Below are 17171 nucleotides of genomic sequence, written 5' to 3' on the forward strand. Positions count from 1 at the left end.
TGACTTTCCTTTTCAATCACTGGGCTTTTTCTCTCTGTAAACTTCCCCCACACACACACACAGAGTGAAAGATGATCCGCACTTCCGTCCTGGTCGCCCCTCATTGTGCTACTGTAGCTTAATTACACAATATTAGCAGAGTTTTGTGTAAAGATCACTCACCGTGGGAGGCCCGACACAATCTGGACCCGAGGCTTTGTCACAGAAAATAATCGCAACTGGGCTTTCGGAATTAGATTTCCGCTCTTAGCCTCCCTGACATTTCAAACCGCATGAACTAATACATCCGTTATTTGTTGATCATTTGATTATTAACGTACTTCACGAAGCAAATCAGCTGCTCTGCTGGAGACACGAGCAACACAGCAGACGTCGTCCTCGCGCCACACAAGCAGCCAGAGGAGGAACATTCATCTTGCTTCCCTCCATGAGGAGTGTGACACCGGCGTGGAACAAAGCCCGTCATCACATTCTAATCTTGAATTTCAGGGCTTTTATTTCAGCCAAATGCCCCCCCGCTGGCCTCGTGAATTATTGACAGACACACACCAGTGCGGGGGGGAAACATAAAAGAGGCTAAAAGCTGCAGCTCGTCCTCTCCTGTTGCCATCAGAAAAAAATAGCTTTTTTGGCGCCTCATGATAACTCGAGACTGAAGGTGCGACACTAGAGCAGAATTAGAAGCACAGAAGAAAACATTTGTGGACATGAAATCTCTTTCTGCTTCACTCCAAACAAACATGGTGTCATTAGAAGCATTTAAAGCCATCAGGCCGGTCCAGGCTGCACACAGAGAAATACATATTTATATAATTACGGTTATAAGGATTTTTACTGATGTAAAGAGTTATTTATTTAGAAGAAAAAAGATAGTTTAGTTTTTCTGTTTTTTGACGTTTATCCAAAGGCAGGTCGTGAAAATTCTGTTGAAGGTTTGGGGCCTTGAAGGACTTTGACCAGACCAGACCCCACGGAAAGGTTGAATCAGTCCATCTAAACAAAGACAATAACCCGTAACATCCAGAACCTGAACTCAACGTGTTGTTCATTTCATTTATTTATTTTCTAAACTTTTAACCTCTTATTTCACTCGTGAAAACATCTCATGAGTGAAATAAGTCTTGATTTATGGTTTATGTGAGAAGACAAAGTAAAGCCAAAAACATGGGAGTGATGACTAATCATGAGTTTAGGAAATAATTACAATAATAAGAACGAGTTTAGAACGATCATAAAACAGGAAGTGAGACGACGCTGCTTCATCTAAAGAGTGTTTTATCTCCACGAACACGAAGAAAACGAGCTACACGTCAGGAAGACACTTGAGAATCCGTCTGTTCGAGGCTCCTCAGCCCCGCGAGCGCCGTGTCGTGATGAAGAAGCAAGAAGATGAAGTGGGTCGATGGACGGAACACAAGAGGCATCAGTGCTGCTCCTGATTCTTAATCCACCTCACTGTCGTTACTGGCACCTTCAGGTCGCCTGAGCTTGTCCACCTGTTCGTTGATCTGTCCGTCCCCTCCTGGACGGTCCTCCGCGAGACCAGCCTCTTCTATATGGCTCGCATCCTCATCCAGACTCTCCTCCTCGCCCTGGACCGCCATCCGGACCTGGTCTTTCAGATCCATTGGTAAAGTTCCCTCCAGGAGTTCGGTGGCGCTCGTCTCGCCGCCGACGCCGTTGGAGGTCAGCAGTGCATCGTGGGGGACGTGGCGTCCGTCCTTGGCAGGAGACGAGTTGGACGACTCGGCGCTGACGGGAGAGATGTCGCTGCTGCTGTGGTTGAGCGACTGCGAGCCGGAGACGGACGCAGACTTCAGCGGGATCTGCCAGGCCGGGATCTTGGGGACGGCAGGTGTGGAAGGAAATTGTTTTCTGAGCGGGAGAAAGAAAACGATGTCAGCCTTCGCTCCTGAATTACAAATCAATGCTTCGTTCTCTAGACGTCTTCGGCTTCGGAGGATCATCACAATATTCAAACGTGTGAGCAAACATCAGGGTCCATATACGTGTGATCTATAGGAGGGTCCCCAACATCTGGGTGTCAGCATCACATTCAAAAACTGACCTTCAGATAAAATAAGTCATAGGTTTGTGTTTCACAGCCTGATGTCCCTTGATGGTTTTTTCAAAACAAGACACATTTCAAAAGGTAATAATCAAGTTGTTTTTTCCTTCTGTGAGGCCCAGTGACTAATGCCTCACCTGGACCCAGGTTATAAACCTTAAATAGAAATATAAAGATATACAGTAATAAAGAAATACTTTGATAATCATGGGCATAACACGACTTGGTAATTTCCACACTAGTGTTTGTGTTGCTGATTGTTCTCCAGGCTCTGAAGCATCTTTCTCTGATGTGATTCAATCTTTGCTTAGAAACCTGTGTCCACACCCAGAACAGCCAGATGTTCACACACCTGGCGAGGAACCGGAATGAAGGGAAGATAATACGACTAAAAAGATTCAATGCAGCTTTTGAGGTTAAAAAGGAAGCAGAATTATACTTTATACTAATGGGATCAGAACTTGATGAAAACTTCAGAAATGGTTTCAAAGTAACGTTTGGACGGAGGAAGGCGTTTGTATTTGCCGAGGAAGGTAAACGTTAAAAGGATTAGAGCCGACGAGGGAACAAAACAAGCACAAGTTTATGGGATTTGTTTCTTTTCTGCCGCGGCTCCATCACTGACACGTGTCGTCATGAACGCTAATGTCCAGACTGAGCGTCTCCGTCTGATGAGTTTGAAGGACAAACGCAGTGAGAGGACGGACCTCAGGTGGACAAAAACACCACTTATGGGCCATTACATTATGACCACGGTTTGACACGGTGAAGCACAACGTTCAAGGACATTTGTGCAACAGATTGTAATGCGTGATGAAACAAAATCATTTTTAAATTATGTTTTTCATGAGCGACGTTCAAAGATGTACTTGAAAACCGGCTCAGAGTTGCCATTGTCACATTGTTTGATCGAAACAAAGAGTTCTTTAAGAACCATGAGCCGTTTCTCAGCCGGAAATCGATGAAACCAGCCTCAGTGAGGAGGTCCATCAAGCCACGCACGACCCGTCGGCTGGAAGCCACTCCTTGCACGCTCACACTTCGCTCCGGCGTCCTTCGATGAAGCCACTCCGACTGGAGGTGATGTCAAACCGAAGATGAAAATGCTTTGTAATAGTGTTTTGTCGGAGAACTGCTGTCCCTGAATCACAGCAGATGATTCCATACTTCAGTGACACGACCAGTAAATAAATGTGTTCGAGTGGAAGGACGTTCTCGACGATGATACTTTTCATATACGGGTGCAAACATGAGGATTTGGTGTCTTTTTTAAATTAATAGCCAGGTCCATCAATATCTAACGAGATAAAAAACAATCAAGCTTGACATCACCAGCTTTATATTTTAAAAATCAACACCCGAACAAATAAAATAAACATATCTTGAACTTGTGTTACCTGCCGAGCAGCAATCCTTTCAAAGAGGCAAGTTCCGTTTTTAGTTCTCCGACTGTTTGACTGTCCAGGATGCGGTTATTAGCAGACGACGTCTGGAAGGAAACACAACTTTAACTGAGATTCAAATAACTAGCAAAACACTTGTTATGAACACTTTTAATATCATATATCAAACACCGACTGATGCGACAAACATGACCAGTGTCTGTCGCTCCTTCTGCTGATCAGGATCATGCAGGAAAAACAGTGAAGCAACAACATCAGCGTCTTGCTCATAAACCAGAGTCGTAAACAGAATAATGGATTCTGGAATTATTTGGCTCCAAATCTCAAGGGTACACATTGTTATGGAGTCTCCGAGAAACATAGTTGGAGACCAGTGATTTAGAAAATTGCTACATTCTTCCTCTATTCCGACAAGAAAAGCAAATTGAGGAGTCAGGCCTGAAGAGACCAGAGAACGAGAGGGAAAGAAAGTGTAATTAAGAGTCTTCAGAGGAAGCTTGTTAGGAAGTGTGGACCCCCTATCGAGGGGAGACGAATAACTTGGACTCTTTGGCTTGTAATTAAATCTAAGAGAAATTAATTTAATCACATCTAAAAAGGGATCAGACTCATTTGCGGTGGAAAGGAGGAGGCAGAGGAGGACGGGATCTGGAAGAGGGAGGTGAGGAAGGCTTTTTTGGGCCGTTATCTGCCTTCTAAACACACAGATAAGATGTGAGCAGCATCGACGGCCTGCTCAAGACGTTCTTATTACAGCCTCACCTCATTAGAAGCTTCTTAATCCCTCGCCTCCCGGAGGTGCTGCTGTAATAGGCTGAGATTCTCTCCATTTTGGGCCGACAAAAAAAATTAATTGCTGAAGACGAGATAAACTTCAGTGACGAGCCAGGTGATCCGGCCGCTGACATGTGATCACATGTGTGGGTTGTAAGCCCATCATAACAACGCAGGTCCGACCCGGTGCTTCGTATTATGCAACATTATTGCGTTTTAAGTCTTGGGCGGTAACTGGATATGTGACGGACTGAGTGCTCCTCACATGTATACGATCTCACATCACGGCTTGTCACACAACACTCCCTCTGACACATGTCTTATTAAGTCTGAAGAAACCTAATTAAATGTTGATTCAGTGCTGGATTTCAGCTTTGAGACACATTATGTCGGAGCATCTACACGCCAACGGAGTGGAGGGCTCCGGCGTTAAGTGCACTATGGTGCCGGCTGAGTGCTGCCATATCAATGACAGCAGCCATCGAGCAAGAGAACGTTGACCCGGAAGTGCTGACCACATGACGAATCAAGATGTTTTACAAGCCTGTGAATATTACTTAGAGATTCTAAACAGTTCTGAAGCATCAGCGTCTTTCTACACACTTTCTTCCACCATCTGAAAGTTTTTATCTATACTATTTATATACATTTGCAATTTGTTCTCTCTTTGCACGTTGTTCTTGTTCTTGCTTTTATGAAACTTGCTGCACCTTCTATCGTCTGCTATGAACTGGAAATCTAACCGAAGGAGATATTAATAAAGTCTATCTAATGTAATATAATAATAAAATAACTTACAGACTTTAAAACATTTTTTAATTACATTTGTACCGTACACGTTGCCTCGTACAATTATTTAAAATACATAAATATCACAAAATACTCACACAAATAGATTTAAATCCAACATAAAGTCTTACATATCATGTTTATAACTGAAAATTTGATTTGAATTGATTGAATGTCTTTTAAGACCTTCTAAGGACGTGTGGTAACCCTGACACTTTTAATTAACTAAAGCTTCTAAACAGACCATTTGTCCTTCAAACTGTGCAAACATCTTATTCTCTCACTGATTTAAAGTTACTTTTGCAACTAATGTGGCTGTTTTTTTTAAAACATATCTGCTGCTGAAGCAAGAAAAAAAAAGAAAAAGAAATGCATATCACATCAAGAAAATACACAGCAGCATCTCTAGTAGCACCCAAGGACGGCAGCGCATCTGGCTAAATGAAGATAAACGCCTGTGGACCATTAGCAACAAGATAGGATCTTTAACAAGGCTTGTTTAAGAGTGTCTGAAGGCAAATTAATTCATAGTTACTCTGCCGGCAGACAGTGTGTTTTCGTGTAACACGCGCATGTATATTTATGATGGAATTAGTTTCAAAAGGAAGTCCCCAGAGGAGTGTTTTTGAGTGGAATCGCTGCTACAGTGAATTGATTTCACTCCATTTATGCTCTTTCCCACTGGCAGTTTGTCTCGCACACGCAAAGAGGCGGTTTCTAATCTTCTATGTAGTATCCACTAATAAAGAGAGCCATCAGTGAGTTGAGACAGCAGGGCAAACAGAGTTAACAGGCAGATTTGTAACGATAATGGGGCAGAAATAGACTTGTCTGTTTAACATCAGCCATGAATCATCCCAGAGGCACATTTATCCTCCAGTGAGGAGTGTAAAACCGCTGCAGCCGGAGTTAAAATAACCGAGGAAATTGAGAAAAGCAGCAAACTGGAACTGGCACTGAGGTTTCAATTTGTGCAGCGTCAGCACCTACACGTGTTGCCGTGTGGACATGAGTCAGACGCCCGTAATGAGGTTGCCAGTTTGGTGACAAAATGCTCCGAGCGGTCTCCAAACTACAAGCAATATTTACTTAGCAGCTGTCGCAGCTCCATGTGTTTTTGGTCAAAGTCACATTTCCATGTCGAGAGGCTTAATTGGAAAGCGTGGCACACTTTGAGCGAGCGCTGGAGAAAAACCCCAAAACCCACCATCGGCCAACGATAAGTATCTTTCCAGCCAACATGTGTTTCTCCTCAAACACGTGAAAACTATTTGACAATTTGTGACAACAAGCTACCCTTGTGAGTTTAAAATGGACAATATAACTATAAAGCGAGTTTATGATTTCGTTTAATGGGTGTTTTCACGTGAAATATACTTTTTACACACTGCTGCCACTTACAGAGCATCCGAGGCTTGAATTACAGCGCGAGAGGGAAAAGCATCTTAATGTGGCATTAAAGTTGTGTTGTTCATCGTCTCATCGCTCACGTATCACTTAAAAGATGAGTTAAAGCAGCACAAAGGGAGCTGCGGGTTTCTTGATTAATCTCATCCTGAGGAGAGATTCATATTTTCCTCTAATGTTTGTGCTGAAGCAGATGTGTCTGCATATGTTTGGCTGCGATATCCAGATGCTAGAGTGAAACACCCATGTGCTTAACAAGCTGGGGGACATAAAACACTGCCAGGGATTCAGAGGTTCTTCTTCTTCTCGTCGCACACAAAACAGCTAATTATGAGCGGTTATAAAACACAGACAGCGTTTCATGTGGGCACGCCGGTTTGAAGACAATCCTTCTCTGAGCTGCCAGTAGTGACGATGATCTGGGTCTATAAAAATCAAGGTGAACGACAATATGGTTAAACATTACGGCGCCTTAATGAGATCCACCATTTTTTTTTTTTTTTGCAGAGTGTTCTGATGATAAACTGTGTAATAAGCGTGTCCATCAGAGGCGGTTATGATCACAGGTATAAAAAGTGTCTTTGGTAACACAGCCTGTTCTCTCATCAATCTTTAGTCCTGTTTTTATTTGCCAGAGTTTGTCCAACAATCAATATCTGAGCTGGTTTAAAGGTGTGATACAGGCCGAGAGAGATAGTTGAGCACAACATAAACAATTCTAACACGAGTTAGGGAGAGTTCTTGTGCGGACCCGTGGTCACAAATGAAAGAAGATGCATCTCCTCCTGCTATCAAACGACGGTTACCTTTGCTGCCACCAGTTCTTGGGTGAGTTCCTGGATCCCCTGCTGCTGCTGGACCAGAAGTTCTTGCAGAGCCACCAGAGTCTGCTGGAGCTGAGTGACTGTGGGGAGAAGCAGAGTCTTTAGATCATTAAAGAAGCCTCGCTGCGACACCTCTTGGACGAGACCGTTGGAAGAGATGCATTCGTGACATTAAACTCTATCACACATTTAAATGTGGCACATTAAGGTGGTTTCAGGTTCAACGTCTTGAGTTACCCATCAGAGCAAACGCTTCCGCCGCAGCCTTTCGGGCCGAGGCCTGACAGGAGCTGAGGAATGGGGGTTGCACCTAGGATGGAGATATTAATCTCTGGTGTCTGAACTTAAATCAAATAAGGGACTCTAACCTTCCATTATCCAGCCAGACACTGGCTTCTAATGCATCTTAAATCCTCAAACGATCAACAAAGGAAAAACAAGGCTCTCATTTGGGAGGAGGCTGCCAGACAAAATGTCCCCCCTAATCCTAATAAATATTGTTCTTTTTCCATTGACTTTGAAGATTGAATTAGTTCAAGTGTTGGTGTTGGACGAGGGTGTATGATTACAAATAACACCAGGCACAGTTTGTTGCCCCTTTGCTTCCAGTCACGCGTGTATTACCAAACAATGCATTAAGTTTCCCCGAGCTGATTCTATTACAGAAAACCAATAAACATTCATATAAATCACGGGCGTGTAAAGTGTTAAATCAAGCCTAATAGGATTAACATCAACAGTTATTGTGGTGGTCCAGTGCTGAGCTTGACAGGCCAACGGTTAAAAGCCTGAGCAGCAGCCGGCGAGTCGGCACGTAAAGATCCTCCTGTCACAGAGAGGCAGACGTGTTTCTTTGAAAAAACCATCTCAGGAAAAATATTTGATCTTCCAAAGAAGCCAATATATTCCACTAACACCTGTGTTTAAATGGGTGGAGTTGAATCAATAAAGGTGGGGTGCCTGTTTGATCGTTTCATCTCGCAGAAAACTACTAAATACGAGTTTGAGCAGGATCTCCACGTCTCGCAGAAAAAAAAGAGCAAACACTTTGAATTTGTTGCTCGGCTTGTGTGACCAGCCTTTCAGAAGACGGCAATAAAACTAAAATACAACCTCCATCCCAGCTTAAGAAGGTGTTACTGTGACAGGGCGCGCTGGCTAAAATGGCCCCATTAGTGTCTGATTCCAAGTCGCCACAGAACGGTTTCTCCAGATGTGCGGGTCAATCTGCCAGCTGCTGTCACGCCGCCATTTTCAGCTCCGGCCCGAGAAGATTCATAGAAATGTCTCGTGTCTCTGAATGCGACGAGGAACGAGTCCTTCAGGAGGTGAAATGAAAGCTAGATTCTCTCAAAACAGAATCATTTGCACTTTAAATCTCATCAGTGATTATAAAAGAGAAGTTTTTTCAAACTGAAACTTCTCTTAAACAGGTCACAGCCTGGTTGTATTACTTCAAGACAGTTGATTCATTTCCATTAATAAAACATTTAATACATCGAGTTCGTCTCGTCGACAAGAACCTTACAAACCATTTGAAGTAAGATTTGTTTTTTAGGTTTTTGAATCATGTCTAATAATTACCAGTTAATGAACTAGAGGTAAAGAAATATTTATCAGTACTGCAGTCAGATTTGAACAACTTTTTAAAACACTGCGTTTTCATTTTTTTTTTTTTAATGCAAATGCTGTGAGCCACGGACCAGAGTGTGTGTGTGTGTGTGTGTGTGTGTGTGTGTGTGGGTGTGTGTGTGTGTGCGTATCATGAAATATGAGAGCAGATATGTTTGACTAGCAGCTGCTCTAAGCCGGAGTGCACACATTGTGTATTCAGTAAATTATTCAGTAAATACCTGGATATAATGTACACTACATATGTCCTTGCCAGTCTCCGCCTTAATGGCCAGCTGGTCACCAGGATGGCTCTCACTGTCAGAAGCCCAAACGCTTGCTCTCAATTCCATTACACTGACTTCCACCGGCGTCCATTAATTGCCTGAGTGAAGTTGTAGGAATATCTTAATGGGACTTGGAAGCCTTTATTCTTAAGATGAGGCTAATGCAGTCTTGGTTCAAAATGATACAAGGTGGGGCTCGAACAACTTACAGCAAAACACTGTTGCCATGACTTATATGGTGTTCTTAATCGACCCATGATGCACTTGACCTGCCGACGGCTCAAGAAGATGATGATTTAAGTGAAAACTTAACCCCAGTCAAGTAACGCGTGTGTTTTTAGGGAAGATTATTTGTGGTACACAGTTAACCAGATTGAATTGAAAATATTTGATTAGATTTATAATTACTAATCAAAGTTTGGTATTGTATTAAAAGCCCAAAATGCAGTTTTAACAATAGTGTGTCTGGCGCCCCCTAGTGTAACTGAAAAATCTAAAATACTTTGTATTGTTTTATAGTGTACATTTGTTTACAGAATAAGACGATGGCTCTCCATGAGTCCGTTTCAGAGGAAAAAGAGCCTCAGGATGTAACTCTTGTGACTGACAGGAAATGCAAGAAAACGGTGTAAACATGCAACATGTGTTGATTTGATGTAAATAAACCAGTATTTTTTTTTTTATTGTGACATTTAACTTCATAACGCATTTGATCAAACGTTATCTTCAGCCGGTGATGTCGCGCGACGATGTAAAGACGAAGAAAGCGTCGTGGTTACAGGGGAGTGAGTTCGAGGTAAAGGAAGACGGAGAAGATTCTAATTGCATCCTCACTCCTGGACTGCTAACGACAACAGTCATTAACTACAATAGCAGCTCGACGGCCGCAGTCGTAGCACATTAGTTCACCGGCTGAAGAAGAGACCAACACAAGCGTTCGCACCAACAGGCTGAACCAGCTTTGTGTGTTTGGCCAATCTCCAGGAATTGATAAGGCTGGAGCAAAATGGGCCAGTGAAGCGCCGGCGGAAACACGTTTGCATAGTTGGGAGAAAATTGACCATAAAAGAGAACGTATTTGTTAATCAGATTTCTGGGCGACACACCTTGCATGCAAGGACACAGACCGTCCTCAGAGAACCTCCCGGAGGACAATGGCCTGTTGTTGATGCATGTTATACAAGTATAGACCGTTGGGTTGAATTTGACAATGAAAAGAAATGTTCAATAATGGATTTTTGACGTGCATGACATGTGGCATAATGACTAAAACTTAGTTGATTCAGTTGATTTTTTTTAAAGATATAACTGAAGCTTCCCAACGGCAAAGTCACAAAATAAAAAATACATATTCTAATAAAAAAAAAAAGTAATTGCTCAAGTCAAATAAAAGTCTGCTTTTATCTCCAATAGTGTTAATATCAGTATAATAATTGTCAAATCTCCAAAACCAATATGTAAAATACAGCATAGATCAAATAATCTATCAGACATAACTTTCAGACGAATGATGTTCTTGGCAGCTTGTCAGCCGAGCATGTTCTACTCAGTTACTCATCAGTGACTTGAGATTCTTGACAGAGAATGGATTCGATTTCAGTGATACTTTACAAACGTAAAAACTTTTTTGTGAACGTAACTTTCATTTGTAATACGCTTTTTTATTCAACACACCTTCCCTTGCTTCTTTTTAGATACATTTTAGCAGTTTATTTGGTAAACCTCATTCATGACTCATTTTTATTTGTCACCGATATCGCTCAAAATGTAAATAAAGTGTACATATCCTTAAGGATTTGTTGACATAAGCAACACTAGCTGGTTATATCACCAAGAACATATATTATGAATTAATAAACGTCATAAAATATTAACATGTATGTCACATACACCAAAAGAGACCATGGAAGAAGCAAAGTGATCTCAATATTCCACATTTAAGGTAAATCGAAGGCCTCGACACACAGCTTAGTTTAATCTTCTCCGAGGAAGTTTCATCTGCATCTTCTTCAATTTTTAATTACACCGACGAAGAGCGGCTGAAGTAACGCGTGTCTGACAGCTGGGTTGAGATTCCTCACCTGTCCAGCATGGACGCCTCACCTGTCACTGGAAACTTAATCACTCCGGGGCCACGCGGTGCCGCACTAAAACAACACACACTCGTGTGTGTGTGTATTTGTGCGTGTGCGTGTGTGTGTGTGTGTGTATGTGTGTGTGTGTGCGCTCACACAAAATTAAAAGCAACCCCTCCTTAATGGTGAAGAAGGTACGTGATGATGACGGCGGGCGGATGTTTGGCTGGAGCTCATGTCGGCGCGAGAGGCGAGAGATGAGAGAGGGATGAATGTGGAGAGGGTGAGAAAGGATGAGTGCAGGGAAGAAAAGTTGTCATTTCCCAACTGCTCATTAATATTCCGAGGTTAAGAGCTTTTCAACGAAACGTAATTAATTGAGCCCGAGCCTGACAGTAAACAAGCAATTTCAAATTAAAGCGAAATGACAGCGGCGTCATTTGTTAAAAATGTGCGCGGCCCCCGATTTTGGCGACAGATAAATGAGGGAAAATGTTAAGGAGGGAGAAAGTGATGAAGATATTAATCTTCACCTGTCTGTGTCAGCGTGCCACTCATCGTCGCGATGCTGCTCTCCATCCTCCGCAGATGCTGCTTGTCCTCTCGCCATCCCATAATGAGGGGAAGGATGCATTTCTGCAATTAAAAACGTGGCACAATATTAGACCTCTCTCTTGTGGGAAAGGACAGGAAGATGAGATGGAAAACACACACTCACACAGACACACACACACACACACAGACACACACACACACACACTGGACCACCAGGAGTCCAAACGTCATTTCACTGCACGAGTGGCTCATTGTGTAAACTGTCTGATTAAGTGCAGCCATTTATAAAGCAGACTGTCCAAGCCAGTGATTAAAATATTTAGACTTGACACCATTAGTAAATTACTAAAAAGACCAACAACAGCTTTGATAATTGGCTGTCGGTGAATCGTGGTCATTTCAGCTTCATAAGAATCATTTTGTGTGCTCGCCGTTCAAACTCTGACATCCAAAATCATGATCACGTGTTTTAAAACATTTACATTTATATACAAATTCAGTATAACTGAGAAGTTTGACATCGAGATCGAAGTCGTCATCGTAGTAGTTTAGATCGGCAACATTGTTGGGTTGTTTCTTAGGGTGTCGGCTGAATCCTGGTTTTCCAGGATCTCTCATCCAAACAAAGACTTAACTCAACAGATACGAGGTAAAGCTCTGATGAAAAGACTAGCTTTCACTGACGTACGTAACATTTTGATTTGAATACATTATTTTTTTTTAAATGACACGGAAAACTTGCACTTTGTTATTCAGTCCGATGAACCGAGAGAAACCACTAAATCAAATCCCAGTTTGCCAACTGAAGGTCTGAGACGGAAACTCAAAGAAAGACCACCAGGGTAAAAAAATACAAAGAAAACACAGGACATGCCATCAAAAATAGTTCACCAAAACCAACGCAACCCTCATCCCTGCTGCTGCCACTGGATACATAACTCTACCAAATGATACGACCATGTGACAGCCAAATGACAGTGTGTGTTATCCGGTGAGACTGTTCGCCAGATGGGAGTCCGGCGTGTGGAGCCGAGCGAACCGCAAACTCATAAAGTAAGTTTTCTTTATTTAAAGATTTCCTGATTCCCCGGGTGACCGTGATCCGTGCCAGGTTTTCTTCCCCTCCCAGGTGGCAAGTAATAAACACTTTTTAGAGAAAAAGATTAAATGAGTGTCAACACGTGGTAATTAATAAAGGCGTCGCGGGGAGCGAGGTGTTTACAAGCAGCACTGTAACGTAAATAAAGTGCAGGCAGACGTGCGGACATATGGCTCGACTGGCGCTACGCTACATGACATGACAGCAACCTGTGCGGAGCCGCGAGGAGATCCCACCTGCCAGGTGACCGGCGGCTGGCGAGCTCTGCAGCGAGGGAAGCTGGTGCGGTTCTTCTCAAAAGACCGAAGATGACAAACGTTTTACGAGCCTTCGCTAGAGTCACACGGTCATCGTCTAATAACAGCACTGATCAAACATCGCCTTTTTCTGGCTCCGACTGAAGGTTCCTTAGAAGTTCCTGCGCCAGAATGGATGTGATTATTATCTCCATCTGGTTGTGGGTCTGCACAACCTTCTGCTCCCACAGTGAACCACCTCACAAGTCTCCTTTGTTCACGCAGTCCGTCCTCAAAATACAAACTTTACCCTCGAACACAAACCAGGAGAAGCTTATTTAGCGGCTGCTCATACGTCAGGAGGTGCATTGAAGGACTGAACCCAGTGACATCACAGCTTCAATCCTGGTAGCTTTTAATAACGCCGGCGTCGTGACCTCTGTTATTCCAGCTCCATAAATCACCAGAGCTTGATGTAGCTGCTAAACCTGCTTATTTAAATGTAACGTGTGGGAACGGCAGACCTGACGGAGCAGCAGAGGCGAAGATAAAAATATTAAAATCTTATCTTAGAGTTGAGACTTACTTTGTACAGCTGATGGAAACCAAAGGCAAAGCCCACCATCAAAAAGGTGAGAGTGCCGTAGTCTCTCAACCGGTATCCTGGTGGACCTGGAGAAGATGAGCACACATAAGTTTGCTAGAAGAGAAGGTATGAAGGATGGGTGAGAAGGTCAACATGATTCAGGGCAGGGGTCTCAGACTTGAAGACCACAGACAGTTTGTGGCCTTTGACACGATAATGACTCTACATACAAGGTTTTTATCAGCACTGGCCGAACAAGAGACTCAATCTTAATATATTTATATTAAGATGTGTGACTCTATTGTATCATAAGTGTGTGTGTGTTGTTGTGATGTGTGACTCTATTGTATCATCAGTGTGTGTGTTGTTGTGATGTGTGACTCTATTGTATCATCAGTGTGTGTGTTGTTGTGATGTGTGACTCTATTGTATCATAAGTGTGTGTTGTTGTGATGTGTGACTCTATTGTATCATCAATGTGTGTGTGTTGTTGTGATGTGTGACTCTATTGTATCATAAGTGTGTGTTGTTGTGATGTGTGACTCTATTGTATCATCAGTGTGTGTGTGTTGTTGTGATGTGTGACTCTATTGTATCATCAGTGTGTGTGTGTTGTTGTGATGTGTGACTCTATTGTATCATCAGTGTGTGTGTTGTTGTGATGTGTGACTCTATTGTATCATCAGTGTGTGTGTTGTTGTGATGTGTGACTCTATTGTATCATCAGTGTGTGTTTGTACAAAACTCTCTTTTCATTAAAATATTGACATTAGAAAATGATCTTAAGCTCCGCCCACTGAAAACACTTTATTTTTCTGGAGATTAAATCTTGTTGACCATAACCATGTATATAAGATATTTTTTAGAATAAAATAGGTTTAGTTTTTAATATGTAGTATGTCCTCCCATCGTTACTATTGAAATGAATAAACTGAACATGTATATTTCCATCTGATAACTACACACGAGGATGCAACAGTATTGAAGCCGACATTACAGACGTCAACATTACCATCAACATGAGGCTTAAGTTAAACATGTTCATTTTCTAATTCATCTCTGAAAACAAGGGTTTTTCGAAGCATGCAGAGCCTCTGAAAACACTCTTCATGCCGGCGACATAAGCAGATGTTATTGATGTGCGCACGTGTGATTTGACATGCAAATCAATGGCCACTGTCATGTTGAACTATGCAGCAGAATTTCAAGGTGAATGGTTCTGATTCTCCTCAAGGGCACGTGTCACTGCCATGACAGCGCTCAGGGATGAACCTGTAACCTTCCCATCGAAATTTCTTGACTCATTCCCCAACATTCATATGGTAACACATAAATTTGGGGCTTCATCAACATTAGAGCGACGATAGACCGTCACCTATCCAGGACGCTTGCTTCTGAAAGGCCTGCGAGTCCTTGGTACGAGTGGTTGACCCTGAGCAAGACTCACTGCATCATCAGGGGTCTCGGTGTGCCCCACCCACCCCCACCTCTGGAGGACCTTTCATTCTTCCTCTGCCACTGCCTTTTTCTCCAGCCCTTCCACTCTGCCATCTTCCTCTTTTTTTATTTGGTCACTTAAGCTGTGGAACTGTGGTCTCCATCCCCCGTTTTTCCAATCTCCTCTCAAATTTATTGGGTTCAGTGGAGGCCTTCCTGTCCTTCTACTGCGTGGAAATAGAGATCAGAGTATCCATTACTTCGACAGAGATGGATGCGGGTCCCCGTGCACCGTCCCTATAACAAGGACATCAAAGGGAGGTAGCCCCCTCTTTTCGGCGTGACCCCCCACACAAGACTCCCGGCTCTCACCTCATTATGCAGCTTCCTTATAGCCGTTTTGATATAAAACCCCCACGATGGACGGAGAGGCGCGAGTCTTCCTAACTACATGGCCATCCCATCAACATCACTTTCATTACAAAACATGAGATGCCGAGGGAGTCAAGGACAGTGTGGTAATAAATGAGGGTGGAATACATCTGGAATCATTGTCATATGGGTTAAGCATTACGTGGACTTCATTCTGCATCGGCAAGTCAGTGGACAGCACTCCTAACCTCTTCAGGTAATAAAGAAACAGGTTGCGTCGTGAGGTCCTGCCAGAGAGGAACATGGTTCGACACCCGGTCTTTGTGTCTGGGATCTTCATCGGGACAAGAACCTTTTTAGATACAAGTTCTCGATATAATTAGCTGCCGTGACGTGAAGCTCCGCAGGACTTCAAAAAAAGCAAACGAGTAGAAGTGAAAAGAAATGCAGGATAAAGAACTCACTCTGTGCTACAGGAACCAGGTAGGGGGTTTGGTGCGGGTGTGGGGGGCCGACAGGGCTCAGAGCCAGGACTTCCTCGGTGCTGCCGGAGCGCTGTATCGCCAGATCCACCTCCAGATCAGTCAGACCTGAAACCAAAAGACATTCAAGTTCACGGGAACAATGACTCCTGGGTAACATATTCAAACACCTCCCCAGGTGAACACCTCAAAAACAATAAAAGGGAAGTATTTTAATTCAATTTCACCACCAGCTTTAAAATTGTATTTCCAGCTCATAATTCTGAGAACCCAGCGGAGATCGAGGGAGATCAATCAAAGGGAGAGCGTGTAAAGGTTCACCGAGTGAAATCCGAGACTCTCCAAGTCTATTATCTGCCACCAAAGGCAAGAAAATCAGAGTCGCTCGACTTCTCTGGTTATATTTCCCATGTGGAGGTTTGGTGCACCCCAGACGGCAGAAATGCATTATTTTAATTCCTTCATTGTAATGTAAATGTATTACATAATTTTGCAAATGCCAATATAATTTAATCTTCAGATCTTTTTTAATGATTTTAGTGATGATTAAATTGCAATCGGGGTCCCCGGTGAAGAGTTAGATGGGAGGAGAGATATAAAACCTCAACAGCTCTTTTTGCAGGAAGGAAGGAGAATATTCCACACGTACGACATGGTTCAAAGAAATACACATCAACTAGCATCACTAAATGACATTATCCAGTCGTTTAATCAAAGTTAAATCATGGAATTACTTAATTCCCTTCTTTTCCCCTTTATCGACATTTCCTGAAAATGATTTGTTTTGTCTTAAGTATAAGATCCAGTATTTAGAGAACGATCCAGACGATGGTTTAATTCAACTAAAATGTAATGGATGATCATAACAATAAAACAGGAGTTTTTTAAAGAACTAATTCAAGATTCAACTTTAGCTGCCAAAACCACGAGCAACAAGGCATATTATAAAGTTATCAGAGTTATCAATACATTTTTAAAACACTCCTGCAGAAGCAAGAAAAAGGAAGAGTAATTCTGAGTGGCATGGAAAAGACAACAAAAAAGCCATTGTGATTGTCGGGCTCACAGATTAGGCGAGAGGACGTCCCTCATGCCACCTATTTCAATGCCCCAAGGACTGTAAATGTCCATGAAAATTGTTGAATAATTGAAGGCAAATATTGGCC

The 17171-nt window shown here is 42.7% G+C and overlaps 1 protein-coding gene across 1 annotated transcript in view; it reads right to left on the reverse strand.

Annotated features, from left to right (window-relative positions):
• Positions 1-1039: 1039 nt before the first annotated feature.
• Positions 1040-17171, reverse strand: part of pex14 (peroxisomal biogenesis factor 14) — a 40869-nt gene continuing 24737 nt past the window's right edge. The window contains exons 4-9 of the mRNA XM_087782339.1: positions 15988-16113; positions 13715-13800; positions 11772-11874; positions 7248-7345; positions 3466-3557; positions 1040-1875 (exon numbers count right to left, since the gene is read on the reverse strand). Of these exons, the coding sequence (XP_087638465.1) occupies positions 1443-1875; positions 3466-3557; positions 7248-7345; positions 11772-11874; positions 13715-13800; positions 15988-16113 (938 nt within the window). The 3' untranslated portion in view covers positions 1040-1442. The remainder of the gene's footprint in view (positions 1876-3465; positions 3558-7247; positions 7346-11771; positions 11875-13714; positions 13801-15987; positions 16114-17171) is intronic.

This window comes from Callionymus lyra, chromosome 19 (assembly GCF_982586985.1).
Source record: "Callionymus lyra chromosome 19, fCalLyr1.hap1.1, whole genome shotgun sequence".
Classification (NCBI taxonomy): Eukaryota; Metazoa; Chordata; class Actinopteri; order Syngnathiformes; family Callionymidae; genus Callionymus; species Callionymus lyra.